The 24,798-nt window shown below is 39.9% G+C and overlaps 1 protein-coding gene across 1 annotated transcript; it reads left to right on the top strand.

The window, feature by feature from the left end:
* Positions 1–1,111: 1,111 nt before the first annotated feature.
* Positions 1,112–23,949, top strand: LOC103774638 (ADAMTS-like protein 1; the record flags this gene model as incomplete). Its single annotated transcript, XM_008942051.1, has 7 exons — positions 1,112–1,291; positions 3,225–3,378; positions 4,790–5,930; positions 11,118–11,245; positions 14,675–14,803; positions 21,769–21,948; positions 23,786–23,949. Coding segments are annotated over 7 exons (2,076 nt in total), but the record flags the coding sequence as incomplete, so codon positions are not given.
* Between the last annotated feature and the right edge of the window lie 849 nt (positions 23,950–24,798).

Here is a 24,798-nt window from a genome sequence, read left to right as displayed (position 1 = left end):
GGATTCTATGATTCTATGAAAATTATTAAATCTCTTTGTTCTAAATTTCCTGCTCTGCTTGGCTATAATATGGATACAGAGAGGCACATTTACATTAAAGAGAGAGGGGAAGTGGGTTCTCTGGATATTAATCGTTCCATTTTACTTTGTTTCAAACCTTATCTTGTGGAAAGAGTACACACTGCTGTCATTACAGCTGCATACAAAAATACAAAAAGGCTACATGGATATTTAATGATTTTTTACATTAACATGATAAACCAATTACTGAGACTAACCACAGATTGCATCTGATATACAGATTTCACATGAACTAAAAATCAGAGGAATACCATAGTGCAAGAAGCCTTCAAGGACAGGAATTCTAGGCTGGGCAGTTAAGTTTTGAGCTGCTCTAGTAATAAGCCTCATGTAGGACAGAAACAAGAAATGAGAAAATTACAAAAGGAAGGAAAAGCAAAATGATAGGGGAAATTGTTATTTATCACAGTCTCAAATTTATCCACTTGTTTTTCTTGCTAATACAAACCTTTTTTTAACAAGCTAAATTTGAGTATCTAGTTCAAGCTATTTACCTCATAGCTACTCTTTTCTAATCTCATAGCTACTCTTTTCTAATATGCATAATCAAATCCTGGAAATTAAGGTCTTGAATCACCTGCTGCTGCTGGAGAAGATTTCCACTCTCTCTGGCACTGTCAATAGCATAGTCAGAGCTCAGAAAGAGACACTAGCATGTAGATCCTCTGCATCACATGCAAGTGTCTCATTTTTTCTCTTGGTTGTTACAGGAAAGGACAACTTTTCCATCTTCATGCTACAGTTCTGACCCATTGTTTTGGTGTCTTTTGTATAAATTCCTGAAAACAGAACATTTTGAAAGTACTGAAGCAATTTTTCTAAATAATACCAAAATAAACTTCTTCCACTTTCCAAAATATTTTGGATGTTTTTAAAAGAAGTCTGCTTTGACATCTCCAGATAGTTTTTTTAATATTTTCTATTTGACCGAAACTGAGTGCTGATTCCTACCCAAATTCACAAGTAATTTTTGCTGCAAGTTGCCATGGTGTAAGTGTGACATAAGGTGTCTGACTCTCATCTCCCACAGTGTTCGCAGACATGTGGCAGTGGTGTTCAGAAGCGAGATACACTTTGTAAGCAGCGCCTGGCAGATGGAAGCTTGATAGAGCTGCCAGAAACTTTCTGCTCCACACCAAGGCCAGTTATCCAACAAGCCTGCAAAAATGAGGATTGTCCCAATGAGTGGCTTCTTTCTCACTGGACAGAGGTATGGTGTTTGATACATGAGTATTGTGCTGTTCTTGGCAATGAAGCTTCTCAGTCACTTGGAATAGAGAAGCCAAATGAGCTCAGACTTCACAAAGCATGTTATGCCCAGTTTTGTCCTGTAATCTGTCCTTATCATTCTGGTAGGACACTAGCTCAACATTCCTCTTCGGAGATTGCCTCCACAGATGTGGTTCACCCATCCAGACAAACCATTAGGACTTCCCTTCTGGTGTAAACAATAAATCCCTGCCTCTGTCCATACCTGTGCTTGTGTTCATCCAAGGCATCAACAAAGAGCAAACTTTACTCCCTCTTGCTGAATGTGTTTTCTTCCCAAAGCCTGGCTGTTGAATGTCAATACTTGTTTCCTCCTGGGGCCCCTCCAACTTATTGCTGTGATGCAGAGCAGAAAGAGATTCCTGCAGGCTGCTATAACCATTACAAACCAAGCCTCTTTCACTCTAGGACACAGCTTTTGCAATGTTAGCTAGCTACTTCCTTCATTCAATTTAGAGATGGCAAAATAAATGCACTCTACTGAAGTCTCTCACACTTCACCAGGCTCCCTTTCTGACTCCATATGGTTTAAGAAAAATTCCCTTTATGCTTATGACAGTATAACTGAAAATATAATTTGACCTTTTAATGCCAATAAGCATGAAAATCATTCCCCATCTTGCAATCTCTGCCACCACTCTTCAAGTTCTTTCATGGAAGAAGGTGGAAACAGTCTTAGCGATTAAAGGAACATGTCACCTCACAGAGTGGTCCCACCTGGACTCTTCATATGTTGAATTACCTTAACATTTTACTCAAATAAGGGAATGTTCTCATGGAGTGTGCTGCCAGAAGACACATAGCTATTCTGGCAGTGAAGATTGTGACTGTAGTCCAAATCTGTCCTACTTCACAAGAAGTTGCTCCATGGTTATGTTGACATCTGTACAACTCACATTTCTGCATATTGGCATTTATTAAAATCTCATTTCACTCTCTCCTCATTTCACTGCTATGTTTTTGCTTCTCTTATCCTTATGAGCCTCTTGTAATGCTGCTATTTTTGCTCTTCTTATCCTTGGTGAGTTTTCTCCTCCTCTCTTCATCACCTATTCCCATTACCACACAGACACCTACATGTAACAGAAGTGCATGTCTATCTTTGTGCTACTAACTTTAAAGCACTCAATCCACTTTCCAGCACCTTTACAGACTGCTGCCTGGGTCCTAGTGGAATGACACACCTGTATTCTCACTTTCTGTGATGCTGTATACATAAACATGACATAAAATAAGCATGCTGAATTCCATCAAACAATGCCCACCTGTGCACTGAGCACCACAGTCTGGTATTAAAGTGTTTAATACTCCTTTGTCTAAGCCATGTGGCAAGTACCAGGGTAAGGTAACTTAATGGTATCCAAAACAGTCATACGTTTATTTTTTCTAATAGATCTGCAACAGTAAAGCTCAAAGAAAAGTTTAAGCCAGATTTTAGCAGAACTGGATGTATCTGTGAAGTGCAACTCAATGTAGTCTGCTCTTGGCTGTGAGCTTGGGTTTTTCCAGGCAGCAGACACAGATATAGAAACAAAGATTAAAGACAGGCTTTGTACGATAGCACAGTACCTTTAAAACAAGGGACACTGAGAGAAAGAAAAAAAAAGCTAAAGGGACTGTGGGAAGTTTCAAAGCCTCAAGAAACAGAAAATACTTCATGTTTCATCTTCCTACTGTGCCTGCACTCTGTATAACTGAATGACCAGGTGCTGCTCTGCTTTATTCCACTGCGACATTTTGAAAGCTGTAACTGATCTGTATACCATGTTATGAGTATGCAATGTGGATATGGGAGGTGAGAGGGTGTGTGTGACAAGGAGCACCCATTTGCATTTAATACACTTTGTTCATAATGTTTCTTATTCTGTTCCTAGTGTTCAGTGAGCTGTGGAGAGGGCATCCAGAGCCGAAATGCCATTTGCAGAAAGATGCTGAAAACCGGGGGGTTTGTCATCATCAATTCCTCACTGTGCTCACCTTTGCCATTCTCATCCTTGATCAGACCCTGTGCACTAGGCACCTGTGCAAGTAGGTGGAAAAGGTGTTTGGGAGTGTCTGGGGAAAGGAGCCTTGGATGTCCATCACTAAGAAATCCATACTGTCACCTGTTCCATAACCTTCTCTTGCACTAGTGTTACTTAGTCTTGCAGAGTGGCTGCTGCTGCTGCTGAGTTTTTCTGTCTGTGAACAAGGAGGCTTTGTTTAGTAATAAGGCAAGCTAGTGGATAAGAGCTATAAATTTTACTGTTGGAGCTGGATCTGAGCCAATGTGCTGGAAGGAAGCTACTAGTTTCTGGAAGAACTGGCTCAAAGTTCTGATCCAAGTCTAGATATAAATTTCACAACTGGAATGTACAGGGTCAGAGATACAGCACAGCAGCCTGAGGGAAGATGCAAATAAACTGTCTGCAAGTGTTCTCTGCTAGAACACTTGCAAAGAAAATGGTTGGTAAGGGATTTTGTTTGGATCATGTAAAGACATACTATTTCATTATGTCACCCAGAACCTTCCACAACATGGGGTTTCTAATGAACCATGCAGCATAAGTTAGGTGTATGTTATGTTGATATTTGACACATTTGTTGTTACCCTTCATGAGAGCAGTAGTCTCTCTGTGTGTCCTTCCCTGGCTTGCAGAAAGCAAACTGAATATGCAAAAGTTTGAAAGTCAGTCCAGCTTCAGCTTAAGTCTGACTGTGAACTCTGAAAATGCTAAATGTTGGGTATGTCAGGGAGAAAAGAACTGACATTTAGAACCAAAGCTGGGACCAAATGTTGCGTAAGTGTTAACTAATAATATACTTATGCTGCTTTATTTAGATCTTCATAACAAAGATCTCTGTCACAGAGGTCTGGAAACTGGAAGGACACACTGGAACAGAATGGAATGGAATAGACTAGAATAGAATAGACTAGACTAGACTAGAATAGAATACATTACATTACATTACATTACATTACTAGTGCATTTTAATTGTACTGTGTTTTTCACCCTAGTCCAGACAGTTTTGTTTTCTCAGATCTTACTCCCTGAGGTAGCAGTACTTTCATTCTTCCTTACTGCTGTGACCTGCAAGGTCATGCTGCCTTTGGGGGTTTGGATGGTAGTCACTAGTCTTTTGAATGTATTTATTAAGCAACAATCTTCGTTTAAATACTTCAACAATAAGAACTACATTTCCACTCAAATTTTCTCCCTCCCATGAAGCTTCTGTCCCTGGCTCTTTGGTTTCTGCATGTACCCTGGGCGGGACTATTTTTGCATTCCTACAGTATACCTTGTTATTCCTCTTGTTTTGATTGCTCCAGCTTAATATTCAGCAGTTGGTGGCCAATTTCTCCCATTACTGTCCAATGGGTAAGATGCTGCCCACACCAAAGTAAACTGCTTTTTTTGTTTAATGGTATCCCATACTAATAGTATTAATGATATTCCAGGGCACAACAGGCCAGCTCATAAGCAAAGCCCACATATTATGGCTGTAAAGAAAGTTTACATCCAGACAAGGAAGCAGAAGAAGTTACATTTTATTGTGGGTGGGTATGCCTACCTGCTACCCAAAACCTCTGTTATTCTCCGATGCCCTACAAGGAGGTTCCGGAAATCAATGATCACTTGGGAAAAGGATGACAAGAGGCTTGTCAGCTCAGGTCACATCACCATTGCGCCCTACGGGTACATCAAAATCCATCGTCTGAAGACGTCAGACATCGGGACATACACCTGTACAGCAGGGCCAGCCCGGGAGCATTTTGTAATTAAACTAATTGGAAGTAATAAGAAGGTTGTTGCTGGGCAGCCAACCAGTATTAGGGAGGAAGAGGCCATGAGAAAGGCCAGCTTCAGTGAAGCCCTGCAAACAGAGGAGAAACATATCAACGGGATTCTCTTCAACGGGAGCAAGGTTGAAAAGCGAGGGCATCTTGCGCACCCCAGCAGGTGGTATGACGATATTGTCTCAAGGCTGCTACAGCACAGAGGCTGGCCAGGGGAAAATCTGGAGACCTGGGAAGCCCAGGAGTCCACAGAGAGAAATGTATCCTCAGAGGAAGACCGTAGTCAGGAGTATAGTCTGCCATTTACTATGTTCACAGAGCAGAAACGCTTGGATGAAATCATAAGGAATTTGTCTCAACAGTCTGAGGAGCTTAAAGATGTCTACACTGAGCAGTTGCTTGTGCAGCTAGCTCGTGATATTTTCAAGAGCTACTTGGAGCACCAGGAATCTGTCCTCAAAACGCCAGGGCAAAGGGCAGATTCAACCTCGGTGAGGTACCAGCCTCACAGACATGTTTCTGGATTTACCAGCTCTCTGAGAACATCATCTGCGGAAGCAGATCTTCCTACTTCTGTAGACCTGGCAACCAGCTTACGCAGACCTCATCAGAAGCCTGCCATCCTCCGAAAGTTTTCAGCAGCACAACAGCTTTCTGCTTCAGAGGTTATTACCCACCTGGGACAGACAGTGGTCCTAGCCAGTGGCACACTGAGTGTGCTGCTTCACTGTGAAGCAGTGGGAAACCCAAAGCCCACTATCAGCTGGGCTAAGAATGGAGAGGAGGTGAAATACAATGATAGGTAAAACATGCTATTTAACTTTTAAGAAAATACTTAATAATTTCATTCTTCAGTTTCCATGTTTTGCTGCCTGTCAGTTCCATGGACAAAACCACATTTTGCTGTAGTCTGATTTCATAGCAGAAAGAAGGACTAACACATGTGAAGTGGCAAACAGGGCACTATAACTCTGCAGCAAGGTCTGAGTGCTAGGTCAGTCTGGTGTGGCAAACAGGAGCTTTACTTCTGTTTCAGTAAGTAAAAAGAAGGGTTTCTAAAGTAGTAAAGTAGATCAGTGCCTAATGCAGTCAGCCAAGCACTCCACTTCTGAAGGCTGGGATTCTTATTATATTTTCCCATCTGAAATTTGAGGTTTTTGCTATGAAGATTGGTTCTGAGATGTGGAAATTTAATATTATTTATTGCTATTACTATCTGTTGGAGATACGATTTGCATTTCTCACAGTGCTCCAGCAGGGTCTGTCTGACATGATTGTTGTAGCAGAAGATGGTGGAAGTGAGGCTTCTGTTTTCCACAAACATATATGTGTGTAAAACTGCTCCAGGATAAAACTCAGGTGGCAATCATTCCACATTATTAATTTGTGTGCAAAAGTACACAAAAAGAGATTGTTTTCTATGCCAGTTACATGCTTAATTGTGTTGATAACATACATTTTTCCCATGTGTATACTTAAGATTCTATACTGTGGTTCTATTCTGTGAGAAAATGGTATATAAGGATAGGCAGAGAGTGTAAGAGGCAGTTATATTAACCAACATGGTACAACAAAGCAGTCTGGGGGTCTACTAGCAGCTCTTTCTGCACAAGATACTGAACCTCAGTTAAGTCATCTGAATTTAGTCATAAGGTCAGTTTGGGAAACAAGAAAAGATGGAGTTAAGGCAAGTGTGGTGCCTGCAAATTATCCAGTAAAGTCTTGATTTAGGTACAATTTCTCCTTCTGCATATATATACAATCAGTTTATTAGCTCCTTTCTCACTTTGGCAACGAAATCACTCCAAAGTCATTGTTTCTTTAATGTACTGGATTTCCTGGTTCTTGTCTTTCTGTGTCTGAAGGCAAGTACATGTGTTAGGTTTCACACAAAACATGGTAACTTTTACAGGGAAAGGGAATACTAAGAGCAAGAATGTATCTCTTCTGGATATCACATGCAACCTTAATCAAGATCTGGGTCCATAGTATACCATTATTTGGCCATATTCCATGGTGAGAGTGTAAATATCTTCATGGCCCCCCAAAAGTTTCATATATAGAGTTTCATTGCCAGTGGTTACATCCTGCTGGAACTGGGCCATTAAGGTATTTTTATTTTCTCTGCTTGAAATTACTTCAATTTCTGTGGTATGCTTGAAAGGGAATGGAAGTTACATAAAGTCCACATGTGGTTAATGCTGGACACTGAACTCATGAGAAAATTGCAGGTTTATCTCACACCATATAAGCAGCCACAGTGTAGCAACAGGCAGATCCATGCAGCTGACAATAAAAATATTTCTAACATTTTAGTTTGGATTTTTTTTAAAATTTTAGTTTTTAATTACCATGCCTTTCAGCCTTTTTTTCCCCCATTCAGTTTGGCTGAAATAACAATAATAGAAATATGTTATATTTCTGACTTATCAGACAAATACATATCCTCAAAATTTCACTTAGAAAGACTCAGGGAAGTACAGCTTATTTGCCAGCTGGGAGCATTATTCATTGACAACTCTTTCTTTAAACGTTGAGGCTGTTTCCACTTTAAGAAATTCCTTCTCTACTTTTTATAGTTCCTCCCAGTTGGGGGCAGAGGAGGAAGTAGGGCAGCACTCTCAGCTTCAGAGATACTCAGCATTTGTCACTTTGGAGTTAATGGAAATTTAGAAATCATGGTGTTTATAAAAATCGGATTGTGGATGTTTTGCTGGGTTCTTAGCAGCAGTATTATGGTTTTGGCTCAGAATGCTCTTGCTGGCTGCCAATCAGCTGTGTAAATGAAAGCCACAGTTTAAGCCGTCTGACTGCACTTCTGTAAACTGCAATGCTATCTGCATGCAGTAGTGTTTGGTGTGCCTAAGCTGTCTTTCAGCTCCACAGCTTTTCTTCCTATGTTGCCAGCCACTGAATGGAGAAAATAAACCAATTTTCCAAACCACCTCTGCCTCAACAGGAATAAGAAAATTAATACAGATGGGCCTACCTGTAACAATATCAAAAACACACACTTTTGGTGAGGAAAATCAGACAGCTCTCCCTCAGCTCATGCCTTACTAAGTATACTGAGGTTTTGGTTATATCTGATTTGTACTCTAATTTTTTAGAGTGTAGACTGCTGGGTTTAGGTTGCGATAACCATCTGTGTTGTGTATTACCAAATATTGAGACAAAGACATGTAGTTTCATGCATTGTGGCTGTGGATTTTGTCTGTACCACTGATGTTGCAACAGATGGTTTTATTCCCATTGCCTCCTTCCATGAGCTGTTCCATCCACCTGAAAGTATTTACAACTCCTACTATATGTCCTCAGTTGCAAAACTTAATTTCTTTAGATTTAGTCTAGGTACTATCACAAAAATTTGGGGGTTTTTAATGTAGTTTCAGACCCTGCCAGTATCTACACTGAAGTATGGAGACTTCTGTAAATGATGGAAAATGTTTTCTTTCAAAGACAAGCAGATTAACTTCCTCAGGAATCACTTTTTAAAGTGAAAAATCTTTAAAGGATTTATGCATTGTTTAGCAAGCCTTGCAAATATGCTGTAATTTCCATGACTGGAAACCCACTGGTACTTGATAATTCAACTGCTCTGAAGCAGATATGTATTTTATAAGTGGACATGAAGTATAACATAAACAGTAGGTGTTTGAAAGGTGCCATTTGAATTAGTCACTGATGTAGGTCCAGCAAAATACATTTTCATCTTGGAGATAATGAGATCTGGAGCAACTGGGATGAGGCTGATTAAACACCAAGCTGTATTATTTTAAGTCCATAAACGAGATTCTGAAGACATGCTGCTGACAGAAAGAGTTGCTACACCTGGTATTTCTTTCATCACTAACAAGCAACTCAATACCTAACAAAAATAGCAATCTATGAGCAAATAGGGAATCCAGCCAAAATCATTCTATACAAAGAGGGATAATAAGAGGTCTGCTTTCAAGAAAAGCAACTATGCCAAATTGCGACACATAAATAACAGAAAGAATTATTGAAAAGAAGAGGACATTAGTTTTGCTTCTAGAGGAGGATATTAAAACTTGGGTTAATAACATAGTAAGATGGAGCTGCATTGGAGTTCATGTGTTTTAAAGGCAGGTACCACACATGGCCTATTTCTATTTCTAAAAATATTTGTGCTGGATTCTGAAGTGTCTTAAACTGACATTTACATCAACAGAGCTGATTAATAACAAAAAAAATTATCTCTTGTGTTTTACAGGTGCAGTATTAAGCAAGGTCTTTCCTCAACATGAATGTGACAGAAACATTTCTGAAAACTTTTTTTAGGGGGTTGTAGGGGTTTGATGTAGGACTAACTGATCAGCATACGTACTGTGTTTGTACACATGGGAAGAACACGCACAACTTTTATCTGTTATATACTACTATAACTTGGAACAAATTATAGCTCTCATTAAAGCTCTAATGAATTCCATGTAGAAATTGAACTGGTCAGTGTTAAACTAAACAATTTATGTGTGAGACACTGATGCATGCTAACACTAGTTTCATAAGTAAATAAATTTAGTTGCTGGCATTGTTAGCAGCGGCTAGCTAGAAGTCCACACTGCTTATGACTAAGTGGTAAGAAGTAAAATATCCTCAAAAGCAGAAGTGGGAAGCGAATTCTTTTAACCATTAGAACTTTTTTTCTGTGAAAGCAAAGGTGAAATTTAAAAATTATTAATGTTTATTTTGTAAATGTGCATTTTTATAGGCAATTGCAAAACTTGGTACACAAAAGGCAGATCTTTATAACAAAAAATTATTATCATTACTCAAGAAAAGGTCAAAAAAATAATTTTAACTCTGGATTTTTTCCTGTAGTAGATTTAGATGGGTGGCCCTAATCTGGTTTGTTTTAGAGATCCACCACCCACAGTGTTGTGCAAAGTTCAGGTATCTGCTGTCTATGAGACAATAGTTTTCGTTGGGAGGGTGGGACTGGAAAGAAATTCATCAATTCCAGAACCTGTGAGCAGGCTTTTATTGCATGTGTTCTACAGGGATATCTTTACTTCACTTTCACCCTTGTCAATGTCAATCACAGCTTCAATGAACAGTTTACGTACAACAGCTGCTGAAAGTTGTTTATGAGAATATAATTTATCATTAGGTTTCATCAACAGTTTCAAACAAAAAAATTAAGTGAAAGGGAAATAATAATGAAATACACTGTGTTGAAAATACAGATACGTAAACATTGACAAAAGCCCATGGACTGAATTCTTACTTAAACAAGTATATGTCAGGATGTGATGGAGTTTTACCACTGCAAAACCAGACCTTGAAAAGAAGCAGTTTGTAAGTGTTCTAAGGCCATATTCATCCCATTTAACCATGGGCAATACACTGAGATAATGGTAGGCTCATCTTACTGGCAGAAGAAAGAAAAAAAAGAAGGAAAAACCTAAGGAGGAGCTGAGTATTCCTCTCTGTCTTCACTCACTATTGGGAGCAGTGAAAAGTGTTGAGTTTGTACCAACTGTCCAGCAATCAACTAATTTGGAGCCTATTTCAGGCTTTGACACTGAGCCTATGGTTCACTTCTTTCTGTCTAGCTTCAGCATGTTTCATTATTTTTCACCTGCAGTAATATATTTTTTTCTTTACTTTTGATACTTTTTTACTTTTTGCTTACTTTGCAGGACTGGGAGGTGGGTAGGCTAGGCAACTCATTCAGCATCATACAGGAGGGGGAGGAGAAGGTTTCACAAATCATGGGTAGATGTCCTTAGCAATCTCTCTACTACACGCTAGCAGTGGAAGATCTGGGAATGAGATTAAAATTTAATTAAATCAATCACATCTCATGGTCTTGGTGTAAGGCTTTAAATTTCTTAACAGATTTTAAAATATAACCTAAAGGCCTGAACTATTAAAAAAATTATCTAAACCTGAAAAATTCCAAGTAAATGTATTCATGCTCACACAAACAAGAAACTACTACTTCTTTCCTTCTGTTTTACTCCAGGGTGCTACTTCAGCCTGATGACTCCTTGCAGATTCTAGCACCTGTGGAAGCTGATGTGGGTTTCTATGCTTGCAATGCGTCCAATGCCATAGGATCTGACTCAGTTTCCATTGCTGTCACTCTAGCAGGTAATAGTTTGCTCTTTGTGATTGCAGGATGGTCCCTGCCACGTCTGTTATTCTGGACAGGAATTGTTTGTGGGGGAACAGATGGCTGTGGATGCTGTGTGGGCAGAGTTGGCCAACAGAGGTACACTGGTGAAAACACACGGTGTGAACTCCGTAAAACCCTGAGGTATAATCTAACTTTCACAGACATTTTGTGAGATTTGTGGATTTCTACAAAGATCGATGATTTTTCGCACTTGCTGCATCTGACATGATGTCAGGACAGTGCTCATCCTGGTTATTCACAGTCTATATGGGCAGCTTGGTCCAAGCCTCCCAGTTTGTATGGTTCTCTGATCTCTTCAAGTCTAACAGGCTGATCGAAGGACTTATTCAGATGTACATTAGGCAAGCCTGAAAAATACCAGAGCTGAGGAGCCAGCCCCTTGCACATCAAGCCCTGTTATTGTATACAATCCACCATATCACAAGCATGACTGACACGCTTCAACTGCTGGAAAGTAGAAATTCACAAAAAATTAAATTCTTTGTGTATATATCCCAAGTAATGCTTGAACTCTAAAGCAGACTAAGTGTTCTTTGTTAGTTTAGATTTCAGTTCTAAATGAAATTCAACCAAATATAAGCCAAGGGAAATGGGAAGTCGTACATGAATACATCTTCTTCTAGGTTCATCGGTAGGCAATATCAGCAGGCTCACGACTACTCCAGGACTAAGGGAAGGACAGAGCAAAAAACGTGAATGAGGAGCCATTCAGTAAGATAAAGGGACAGAACAGACAGCTAAGGACTATGAAAAAGCAGAAATGTCTTAGAAAAGGAAGATCCTATTTATCACTAGGGCAAAAGGAAACACATTAGGAAGGCTAGAAAGCTTATTGATTTTTCAGACCTCTTCATTTCACTGCTTCAGAATGTGGAAGCATTTGGAGGCCTCCAGTGTGGGAGTAGTGACCATCAGCTGCCAATGTACCCATGTACGATTAGAGGAAGGAAGAGCTGTTGATGAGCTTGAGTTTTTTACACCAAACACAGAGAAAAATTCAGGTGAGAGGAGCATAAAGAAAATCTAAGAATGCTGCTGTGGCAAGTGGTGAAGTTCTGATGATCAATGAACCAACTGGAAAGAGACTGTCCTTTAAAAGGAGAACAACTGAATCCACCAGAGTGGAAAAGGAGGATCTGCATCAGAGTGACATATTACATGTAGGCAAAAATGAGCCTTTTAACACTGCTGTAAGTCAGGAATATTTTTGCTGAATCCCAGGCAGCAGGGTAGTGGTGCTGCTGCGAAGAGAGTGTAGTGTTTTAAAAGGAGCAACTCCTCAGTAACCCTCTTGTGTTGCACCAGCAAGAAGCTGTACTTAAGGTCAAAAAATCATCAGTCAAAACTGCTATTCTGTCCATATTGCTCCAGTGACTTTAAAAGCCATAGTCTCTGTATAAGTAATTTGTGAAGACAGTTTTTTTGTGAAGCTATAAAAAAATAAAATGAACTTTAGGAGCATATCTGTGGTACAGGAAGAGTATTATCTTTTTGATTGTAATTTCTTATCGAGACTGTAATTTAACCTTTTAGATGAACTAATATTCATGCATCCCAGACTCAAGCTGAACTCTGCTTAGAAAATGTTATACCTTTCCATCTCACATCCAAGGCAAAGACCTGAACATCTTATAAAATGAGACCATAAATATAAAAATGAGATGTTGAGCAGTTTTTTGGAACAAAGCAATAACCTTTTTGGCATAATAGGAGGACTTTCTCAAAAAAAAAAAAAAAAAGAGAAAGAAAAGCTCTGAAACCATCTTTAGAGGGATCAGAAGTGGGGCTAAAAGCTTATTTCATTGAAGAATTTTCTGATTAGTTTAACACACGGATGGAAAAAAAAAAGTGGAATATGCTTCAGTTTTTCTCAGTGTTTTGATATTCATTTATGGTCTGAACAGCTAACACATTTTAATCTTTTGATGAGCTTGTGGAAACCGATAAGGAAAAGAAAAGGCTCATGAATAGCTAAAGAATTTTTCTCTCTTTTCTTTAGGTTTTTCCACAAAACATGAAAACTTTTGAAGATATTTCAACTATAAAATGAAATTTATATCACTATTCTTAAGCATTAAGATCACTAAAATAAAAATTTTTAAAATACCAAAAAGACTCCAAACTGATATGAAAGGAATTCCAGATAAAAGACAACTTTTAAAAGCCCTGGAAACATAGCTATATGGAATTATTTATAGTTAAGGCTGAATAAAATTTTCAGGACTCTTCATGAGCTCAGTGAAACCAAATTCTTTTTCTCACCTTCTTCTTTTCTTCCTGAACCTATTTTATCTGACCGTTTATTTAAAGAGGAGAAAAATGTGTTAATAGATTTTTGTTTGTTTGTTTGTTTTTTAATAAAAATGAATAAATACAACACGAAGTCAAAAACACCAGAGTTCCAGATCATGTTCTGCCCCTCCTGCCACCAGCTTTGCATGCCAAGCATTTTGATTGGGACAGGGGGACACCTTAACACAGCTCTGTCCTCTGCTGCTTCACTCCCCTCTCTCAGAGCCAAGTATCTCTAAACTCTTCCATGTCATGTAAGCAACCCTTTACAGTGTTCTTATAAAGGAGTTGCAGAAGGATCCTCGAGCCACCAATGGTGGATAACTCTGTAGCTAACCCCACATAGATAGCCACAATGGCAGAAGAACACTTTGACCCACTTGCTCGCTGCCACTGAAGTTGAGAGTACACTGAAAACAATTTGAAAAGTTTGTCACAGTCAGAGCAGGTACCTCTGTCAGAGATGAACAATGTTAATTCAGAACACTGTTGGCACAGGCTTTAGATAGAACAAACCAGGTTATCTGACAGAAAGGAGCTTGTTTATGTCCCTCATCTTCTTATGCTAGCCATTATGAGAAAACTTTCTGGTTACGGTCAGGTCTTCCCAGTCCCAGCATGTCCACTGTAGGTTAAAGAAAACACAATCAATGTGCAGAAGCAGCTTGCATGTTGTTCTAAACCTCGTGTGGTATTTATGTGCCCGTAGTCATCACTCAGGCTTCCTTTTTCTATGGCAAATATGGCAAAATACCACCTTTGGCAAAGGGTGGTATTTTGGTTGCAGTTCCAGGCAAACATCTTGCTGCAGCTCCAATTGTACTGGTGTTTCTTGACTAAGCTGTTTCACATGTCCATATGGCTTTAACACTATTCTGCCTATACTCTACGTATGCCTCTTCTTTTTCCAAGACAGCTTTTCCCGTGGAATTTGGAGACACAACAACATTATACAGAGCAGGTGGCATTTCAGCATTTTCCCTTATCGGCGTGTCCTGTGTAGGGACTTTCACACAGAGTGTCCCAGGCCATCTGTGCCATGTGAGCCCAGTGTGCTTGGTCTGATGAACTGTGATGCTTCTTTTTTACAGGAAAACCACTGATAAAGGCATCAAGAGCTACTGTGATCAACACTGAATCGCCTGCTGTCACTGTTGATATTGGAAGCACAGTGAAAACAATCCAGAGAGCAAATGTTACCATTAACTGCCAGGTTGCAGGTGAGAAATTACTTGGTTCTCCCATGCAGGTGTCCTTGGCTATAAATTTCTGGGGGTTTCCTTGCTAAATCGGTGTCTCCACGTAGCTGGATGAAACTGCACACTGATACTAGGATTTAGACAAGCTTCATTGCTTCCATTAATTCTTAGCATAGAAATTGTCCTGCTTTTGCCAATACCAGAAAGAAAAGTGTAGTTGCTTAAGAAAATTGGTCTGGGACAATACAACAGGCACCTTTGTTAGAGATACGCAGTATCGTGTGGGTACAACAAAACTGATACACACTCCTACCTGTTGGGGATGCTTCTTGAGAATATACAAGCATGAACTGATTCATTTCCCTTTTGATAGAGTTTTCAAAGTCCACTCCCATTAGTTTCTTCTTTTTCTCCCAAACTCTGGGGTTTTTTTTTCAAATTAAGGGCATGTTAGTACACTCCTTTTCTGATTTTTCTTTTTTCATCTTGGGAACACAGGAATTCAGAGGAATTCTGCTGATACAGGCTCCTCCCTGAAACTGATATCCAGCAAGAGCTGAATGTCTTTCAGTCTTACAATGGCAGTTTGCCTCTTTCCAATGGTGACTAAAAAAGGGTTGACCTTATCTGTGTGTTACAGTTCTACAGCTATTGGTGGAAATGGTGTTGCCATGGGGAAGAGGGGTGGGGTAAGAAAGAGAGCTGGGAAATCTCTAAAAACCCAGGGCCAGACCTTTGATTCATTACACTTTTATGCATACTGTGAGAGGTAAGGGGAGAGGAAAGGAGCAGCTTATAAAACACAAAGTGAACCATGCTGAGTGTTACACAAATATCTGCAGTAGAGACCTTTATGAAGTCCCTTAGACCCTTGCTTTAGTTTCTTGTCCCTAGCAGCTGCTTCAAATGAATCCAAATAAACACTTGCACTGCAAATATACAAATGTCCTGCTTTTTTTATGCTTCCTGCTCACTTTAAGCACTTAGTAGTTGTTAGTTTTCCTTCTTCAAGTGCTGCCAACCACACCCCTATGCAAATACTTAAGTGAAAAGAGTATTTGTCTCCAGTTTCACCATTCGGTCATCTGTTCTTTAGCAAAGTATGCACAATAGCTGTGCAAACACTAGGCTGGGATCCCAAATTATTAATTGCTCCCAGTAGGATTAATGAAAGGGAAATATAGTATCATTTCTCCTAGTGATTCATGAAGGAGTGAATTCAGTAATTCTGTAGCTATCTTGACATAGACACTAGACGCTCTCTTGCTATCAGATGGATATCCAGTGCCTTTCAAGGCAGGAGGAGATGAAAGTTGTACTCCTTTTCCCCAGGCCCCTGCACAGACACCTGCACTGACAGTGAGGGAAAAAGTATTATATAAACATAAATTATGTTGGATTTCTCTCACAGGGTTCTCTCAGCTGCAGTTGGGGAGGCCCCAGAGATGTAGACAGTAATTGCTGATTTAAGACATGCAACCATTTCCCTTCAGTGTAAAGACATCATGAAAAGAACATGATATGGCTGAGCAAAGTTGTCACAGCTTATGGCATCAGAAAACTACAGGAGGAGACCACAGCATGGTCAGGGGCACAGATTCCGTGCCTTTTCTGAGAGGAAGATGTTTCCTCCTGTCTAGTAGTTTTACTATATTTTGGATTCTTTTGTGATACAGAAGAGGTATTCTAAAATCATAATTTTGTCCATCAGTGTTTATCCTCTCCTACTGCCTCCACAGAAAGTGTCAGCTATGTTTGATGCCAGAGATTAATACTGTTGAAATTATGACAAAGTCCTACATCACAAGCTGTGGTGTTACGTAGGGAATAAGGGAGTGACTGATGAGAGCAGACAGATTTTATAGGCACAAGAGTAATGTTTTCGTACAAATAATGTTAATAATTCAACAGCCATTATTAAAAAAAGCTACATATGGGAAGAGATCCAGGAACAGAATGATTTCGATCAGCTGTCTCACCTATGCCTGGAAAATAAACCATCTCATAAAACCTGTGAGAGAACATGAGAGTAAATGTAATTTTCCTTCTAATATAAGCACAAAACTCCTGTCTTAGCATCAAGGATGTGATTGTCCAACCTTTTTATACCTTTTTGATTATTATACTTAGAATTATACTATGGAGAAGAGGGATATGAACTGTTGCTTCAGTCAGCAAATATGTCATATCCTAGCGACTGCTTCAGAGCAGATGAACTTTACAGCTATGTAGTTTGCCAGTTCCCCAGGAGGCATTAACAGTGAAATGGCCATCCCTTCATAGTAAGTTAGTGTGCAATGGTTACTGCAATAACATCCGATAATAAAAAGGAAATTAGAGTGTGAGAATGAAGTGAACATGATTAGAAAGCAAACTAACATATCCAGAGATTATGTGAAGACTTATCTAGGAGAAAAAGCTCTTTGAACAACTTTATAAAGCTGTATTCTTCTTCCTTCTAATAGTTTCCCACTAGTAACTGAGACTTGTTCCAGATAAGAATTTGCTGCCTGTTAATCTCACAATTATAAATTGTGTGGCTATCACTGTGATGTATAGGACGATGTAGTATAGGACCATGCATGTGCTGGATCTTGATGCCTTGACTTGTACAAGGACACGTCTTTAATGAGTGTCAGCGGTAGCAGCAGAATAAATATTTATAAGAGAAATATTAAGTACAAGGATCAGTTATGTCATAATCTAAATCTGCTTTTGCTGTCAAGGGACATAAGTATACACTTGCTGCTGTCAGGTGTTGATAAGCCTGGAGAAGTGTTCTTAAAAACAAAAGGTAATGAAAGAGAACATTACCAGAGCCCAGGGAGTAATTTTATATTGCTCTTTAACTTCTTATGAAAGACATAAGCACGGTATTCTGTGTTCTGAGCTGAAATCCATAGACATTAGCTGTAACACAAAGGAAAACAAAATCACTATGGATGCACTAGAGTTTAACTGGCTCCTGATATGAGTTATGTCAGAATGAAACTCTATTTTGGTTATACCACAAAGACGGTGTTGTGGTTTTTGTTCATGCTTGAAATCAGAATTTTACTTGACATAACTTCACCACTTTGACTACAGAGGTGGAAGAATATTTTTTTTTAAACATAGTTAGGTGGTTGTGGTTAATCCCAGAATTCTCCACAACTAATCCTAAGGGAACTTCCACCCAAAAGTCACTCATGAGTCTTGCAGATGCCTGTGACTTCCAGCTGGAGGATTTCCTCCGAGCTTCAGAAAGCCAGCAGCATTTCTGATAGGGGCAATTTCACTTCCAAATGGGATGCGAGGGCAATCTGGATCCCATCATTATCACTAGGAAGCTTTGTGTTGACTTCAGTGCTTAACTGGTGCAGCTATTCATTCAAGTACCAGAAGTCTCAATCAGTCTGGCCCAAGCTCTTCTTGAAGGTAGAGTTAGATGTGAAATGAGGAATCAATTTCAAAAATTTACTTCTTAGGACATTTCTCCATAGTATCCATCAGTGCACAAGATTTGTAACAGAGACACCTGTCTGCAAAGCGTCATGTATCATTAGACACCGCTAAGTCTGAACATATTTGGAAGAGTGACTTAAAATATGTTACCATCCTGTCTGGTATATTATTCTCTCCCTGATGTTTCAGCTTGCAGCTATTTCAACTGTCCTAACCATTCCTTTTCTCTTTATTTGTTCTATATCCTGGAGATTGTATTTTCTAGTTCGTATTTTGCTCTATGACCCAAAGTTGTTCATCAGTTGTACCAGATTCTAACATGCTAGTCACTATTTTAAAAATACTGTGGCATTGGGAACAAGTCACCATTAGATCCTTGTATTGCTTTCCCCAAAAGCTCCTGCTTTAGCAAAATTGTCTTGATTGGCATGCACAGTTCTGCTTGCTACAGATCCCAGGTAGCCTCTTTGTGGTTGATACACACACAGTGATGAAGGGGAAAATTGAAGAATACACTTGGGTTTACCACCTGAAGTCGTGCCTGCCCAGAAAAGTGATTTCTGTTGCCACCTGACACACCTCAAACTTCCAGTCTCTTGTGACTGTTTCTGCAAGGCAAACACACTCAGACCTCTGTCCTCCTCTGTTCACCGTTACCCAATAAAACTGATCGAAAGGCTCTTGCTACCCCTTGTGGCAATGCTGCATAATGTTTGCTCAGCCAGTGCTGGCTGCCTCCTGGTCCTGTCCTGAGGCTCACATGTGCTACTAAAGGCGGAAGCATAAAGGAAAACGAAGCTGCTGCTCACTGACATACACTGCTCATCTTCATGAAGCCAAACTTTAGGAACAGCTGTACAGGTTAGTTTCAAATAATCTGCTAGCGTGGAAACTTCACACTGAAGACAGAGAAAAAGCACACCTTGTAGAGAAGCAGTGAGAAAAAGATTCACATAGAGCTTCTGGACATTTTACAGGAATACAGTGAACCTTTCCTAGACCCAACAGTAATATCTAACAGTGAGGGGGTTTACCTTTAGCCCCTTGTTACTGTTTATGTTAGTGAAGTGTGTACAAGAGGAACCTGCCTTTCTAGAGTAAGACTATCTCAGCAGCTATCTCAGAGAAAATTAGCTTCATCTGTCTCTCTGTATTTATTTCATTTGAGTTTCTGCTCTTTAAAACTGTGGTCAGATGAAATCCTCATTGTCCCTTTCCCCCTCTTTACCTTTCTGAGCCCTCCTCATCCTTTCCCATTCTCCCATTGTTTGCACTTACCTTCCTTTGTTTTCTAGAAAAGCTTGAAAGCTCTACCCAATTTTAGTATTCAAAACAAAGAAAAGAAGATAAGCCCTGGTTAGCGTTGGAGAAAACTTTCTGATTTTATAATCATGTGATTGTTTATTCCTGAGTTACATTTCTTTATGCTTCCACGCGTAAGTTCAGCAATAGCCATAATGTGAAAACCTGTGCACTCTAAGTAGCTTAGACTGAAAGAGAGAGTGGGTCATTCCTTTGCTAGGGTGGTCTTGAGAGGACAAATACTGGGATATGTTTTTCCATCTCAGGGACAACAGAACTGGAAGAGTCTCCATTTTCTCTCCTTTGCTCTCCAGAGCTCACCTCTCAAACTTCCATTCTCCACAAGAGAAACACAACAAACATGCAGGCTTGAATAAACTCAAGGTTTGGGGTTGTTTTTTGTTTGGCAGATGTCTGAACTCCCCTGAGGACTCTGCCTGGATGTTCTGGAAAAAATCAGATTGAAGTTTTAAGTGGTGGCCAGCCCACCCATGCCATGGTCATGCCATGGTCATGCCATGGGTCAGAGCAGCAGCCAGATGGAAAGCTGTGCACTGGCCGTATCCCAGTGGTGCAGTCAGATACAGGCCAACAGCCCACCGCTTTAAACATTCTGAGCTGTAGCAACCCAAACAAGGGCAAGCCTTTGGAAAACAGCATCACAGACAACAGCGATTCGTTCTGGGTGTGCCATGGAGGGTCCAGATTAGCATATGATATTTACCCTTAAACAAAGGCGAGAAAAAACCTGCAGTCTTTTACAGCCTGCTCCATGCTACTTTCTGAATGTGGACAAGGCCCTCTGCCCTTACAGGTCTTCAGCTTTCCTTCCTGGCTGCTGAGCTCAGACATATTCATTCAAAGTGTCTTGGGAAGGTCACTAGGTGACTCCGGAAGAGGTGGAAAAAAGGCCACAATGCTTTGATGTGAAAGAATAAGGAAAATCTTATTTTCCCACTCCCATCTGCATGTGCTTATCAAGGCACCTGCAGCCAGGCAGTCACTACGAACACAGACAAATGGGTGGTCAGGCTTAGTAAGCACAGCCCAAGTGAGGTATTTCTGATGCTAAGGCCACAGAATCAACAAGTAGAGTGGGTTTTGACGTGGAGGCACAACCAGAAAGGTACTGGTAATGGGCAGAGAAACACGTTGCTCTGATGTAATGCAGGGGAGAATTTAGGTGTGCAGCAGAGACCTAAGAATAACTGCCTGCACACATGTTCTTAATCTGCAGGAGACACAAGGGAACTGCATGTTCATGTGGAAGACATTAACTGCCTCCCTCATACAGAAAGTACTGCAAATACGAGAGCGTGCACTGCAACAGCTACCAGGATCAGTGATGTGCTACTCCTTACAGCCATGGGTCCACACAGTATCATTTCCTCCCAGGCACAGCTCCATAGGTCTATCCCATCTACTGAGACATCTAATACCTTATCACATAAACCAATTGCTTAGTAGTCAGTGACTCTAAATTACCTGACATGGTATGCATTTAAATCAAGGTAGGAATCCCTACACCTAGGCAATGCTATCTACTGCAAGACCAGAGGTCTTGCCAGCTACACATCAGAACGCATTCTTACAAGAGAGTACTCAACAGAGATATGTGGACTTTAGATCCAAGCACACAAAAGGAGGCAATTCTTCCTATAATGGGTTATGGATCTATAATAATTTGAAGACTCCTGGTGAGACCAGTGAAACTGCTTTTCTGAAGATTTAAGTCCTAGTTGTTTGCATAATTTCAAAAAGGAAGATTGGCTGCATTAATAGACGAGAAGTCCATGGCGGGCTCCTAACTGCACAGAAACTACTTCTGGCCCAGAAAGTTTCTGAGCTGAAACTGGTGGGATGCTGGGAGAGTCACCAGTTTATGGCTTGTTCTAGAGACAGGTTACTAAACTAGATTAACCTTTGTTCTGATCCAAGAGAGGCTTGCTTTTAAGAGTGATTAGTTCAGAATTCACTTGTACAACTCTGGTACACTGAAAGGGAAGACTTTGATTTGGTTTTAATTCCTTTGCTTCATCTCAGAGGGATCTAAGAAACATAAAGGCAGGCAATGTGAAAGAGTTGACTTATCACTTCTAAACTGCAAAAAATGTCACCTGGAAGTCATATTAAAATCTCATTTTAATTGTTCTATCTTAACAGTTTTGTCTGTAGCAACTATAACATTGTTTAAAAATATTATATCTTACTTGTGTTATGTTTTGTCACTGTTTTTTCAGGCGTTCCTGAAGCAGAAGTTACTTGGTTTAAGAACAAGGTCAAGCTACCCTCTGCTCACCATCTGCGTGATGGGTTACTGCTAATTGCAAATGTTTCTCTGTCAGATCAGGGATTGTACTCCTGCAAGGCAGCCAATCTTCGTGGGGAGGTAACTGAAAGCTCCCAGCTCTTGGTTCTTGGTAAGTCCAGCATATTTTGCACTTACATCAATAGTAACGTGGCTGCTGGCACATCTAGACTGCAGAATTAATCAGTGGATGTGGAAAGAGAGAATGACATACAGACAGACCTGTTCTAAGAAAATAATAAGTCTACATTTGTTCTCCAGGCATCATCACCTAAAACAAGCTGGTGGTAAAAAGAAGATGGATAAGGAGAAATCTAAACACAGGGACTGCACTTCTGAGTCCTGAGATATTCAGTTTCACTCTTTCAGATTTGCTAGCTAAGAAAAGCATTTATTAACCATTTCTTAAAGTGGGTCTCTGGAAATGAGAATCATGCCAGTTATTCCCTGTGAAGTGCTCTTCCTCTGCTGAGCAGTCTTTCCATACATGGCTCTGTGATACTGACCCATGTCAAACCTACCAAGTGCATAAACCTAGTGCACTTTTAAAAAACACTTCTCAAGTTCAGTGAAGGGCAAAGTTAACTTTTTACTGGGTTTCTAAACAACAGACAGAAAGCCCAGGTGGGTGACTTGAAAAGATGATGCCAGCTGTGAAGTATAGGTGGAAGTGTTACCTGGTGGTAATTGGATGTATGGGAGAGGGGTTTCCTTTCCTGCTAACTCATCGTCTTTCATTTCTCCATTCCTGGCAGACGAACGATCCAGCCAGACTTTGTAAGTGCTTCTGTATATTTGATAGTGAAGTGTCAAATTTTGAAACCTGGTCCATGTTATTTGGTGCAACACCATTAAAGCATCCATTACAGCTCTCATCCATCTTTCATGACTAGAGTGAGTACAGGTCCCATGGATGATGCAACTTCAAAAGGAAATTTTAAAGTGAGATTTCTCGGTTTCACAGACAACACTAAAACCTCTTTATGAATGTTCATGTGACTTCCCCGTGAATCCAGATTGGTTCTTGAAGCTCAGCATTAAAAAAAAAATCTGAAAAAAAAATCAGCTCGGTTTCAGCCTATAAATAAAAACTCCCACATGATCTTTAAATCCTTTTCTGATCTTTATAAAAGGCTTAGTTTTTAAAGATGGAAAGTTACTGTGAGTTATGCAAGCTGCTTATGTTTCAGCAAATGACTTTTTAAGTTCCTTGATGGAATGAAAATGTTCAGTTATACATGACTTGTATTTCTGGTGCTAAATGTGGTCAGCAATAAAAAACTTGCATAGTGTGTGCCATGATGTAGTTGAAAGGGAATGAAGCCACTACTCACTTAAATCAAATACCACATCTTTTCCATGACGGAATTGGGAATGGCAGGCAACACAATTTTTAAAATAGCAATGTGGTTAGTAAAGAGTTAAATCCTACAGTTCTTATCATGGACTGATCCTCTTGAGCTCTGAACTCTTAGTCCTTTGGAACTCTGCCTAAGGATACCACAGGATGTGGCAGGGTTATAACCATATTTAATCAGGGCTTGATCCAGGTTGTGGCAGACATTTTGAAGTTTTAATTTGACTGCCATGGACATTTGATTCAGCTTCTCTGTTGTATAAATTTGCTCTTTCGTCCAAGCTGCTGTATCTCCTGGTGCCAGGTACCTTCATCACATATGAAAAGGGTCAGTTAGAATGGCACAGAAGCCTTCAGAAAGAATTTCTTTTATTATTTTGCAGCCATACTTATCCAGATGTTATTTTAATAGCTTATCTAGTACTTTAACTGACACGAGGCACAGCACACCTTTAGCAGCTACGCAAAGTTGCTTAGACTACCCCTCTGAAATGGTAATATTGCAGCACGGCTGGTGGTGGGGTTCTTGATGTCTTTGAGTATTTTCTACTGCAGTGCTGCTCATCACTTCAGTTTCCCAATCTGTTACCAGAGCCTCCACGACCTCTTCCTTACCTAGAAGACATGACAGTGGTGCTTTCCAGTGCTGGGACCAGCACTCGTTCAGTGCTGACCTCTCCATCAGGAACACAAATGACCATCAGTCCAGGGAGGTCTGCTCTCATAGGTAAGTCAAGTGCTTCAAGATTTTTTTAGACTTTAGACTACAGTTATGCACCTGGTTATTCATTATGGTTAAGTATTCTCTAATCCAGCCATTGAGATTGGGACAAAAGACATCACATAGTCCATCATAATCTCTGACAAATGGTTCTCGTATCTCAAAAAAATAATTTTAAAAATGGAGGCTCTCTTATTAGTGAAATGCCCCAAATCTTCATACAGAATAAGGGCTCCATTGTGCCACCTTTTATAACACCCTGTAAGAGGCAGTCCCTGCTCTGAGAGGCTGGTTATCTCATTCAACTCAAGACATGTCAAACTGGTGTGCTAGTTGATCTTAAAATAAGAAACGCTTGTGGTTTGGTTTTCCTTTTTCTTCTGTATTTGGGTGCTAGTCTTCCCATGTGTCTACTATTCATATATGTATGCTGCTTCCTCAGAGGCTTTTCTAAAGTTTTGCCTATCCATCTAGACCTGTATTTCTCTTGCAAGCTCTCTATTTCATTCTGTTCATTTTATTCTCCTTTGTTATATAACACAACCAATGTCTGCACAAAGCCATGTAAGAAAATATTCCCCATTGAAATTATTTTCTTCTCATCCTTTTCTGCCTTCCATATTGTTCCTCTTGCAAGTTCTGTTATATGCTGTAAACTCCTTTAAGATCTGTGGGCATAACTGGTTTGAGAAAAGAATTTCGTCCTTTTCAACTGTTCAGGGCATCTTTATTTTAAAATTTTGTTTCTCAAGAAAATTTTTGATTTTTTTTATTTTTGAAAATTTTTGATTTTTGAAAATTTTTGTTTTCCTGAGCCTTTACTAACTCTCAGGCTCCAAGAGGCAGAAAGCTTCTTCAGTGTCCCTGTTTCTGCACACAGTGAA

This window comes from Merops nubicus, unplaced genomic scaffold (genome assembly GCF_000691845.1).
Source record: "Merops nubicus isolate BGI_N331 unplaced genomic scaffold, ASM69184v1 scaffold52836, whole genome shotgun sequence".
Taxonomy (NCBI): domain Eukaryota; kingdom Metazoa; phylum Chordata; class Aves; order Coraciiformes; family Meropidae; genus Merops; species Merops nubicus.
Note: the sequence above shows the minus strand (reverse complement) of the source record. Positions and strands in the feature narration are given on the sequence as shown.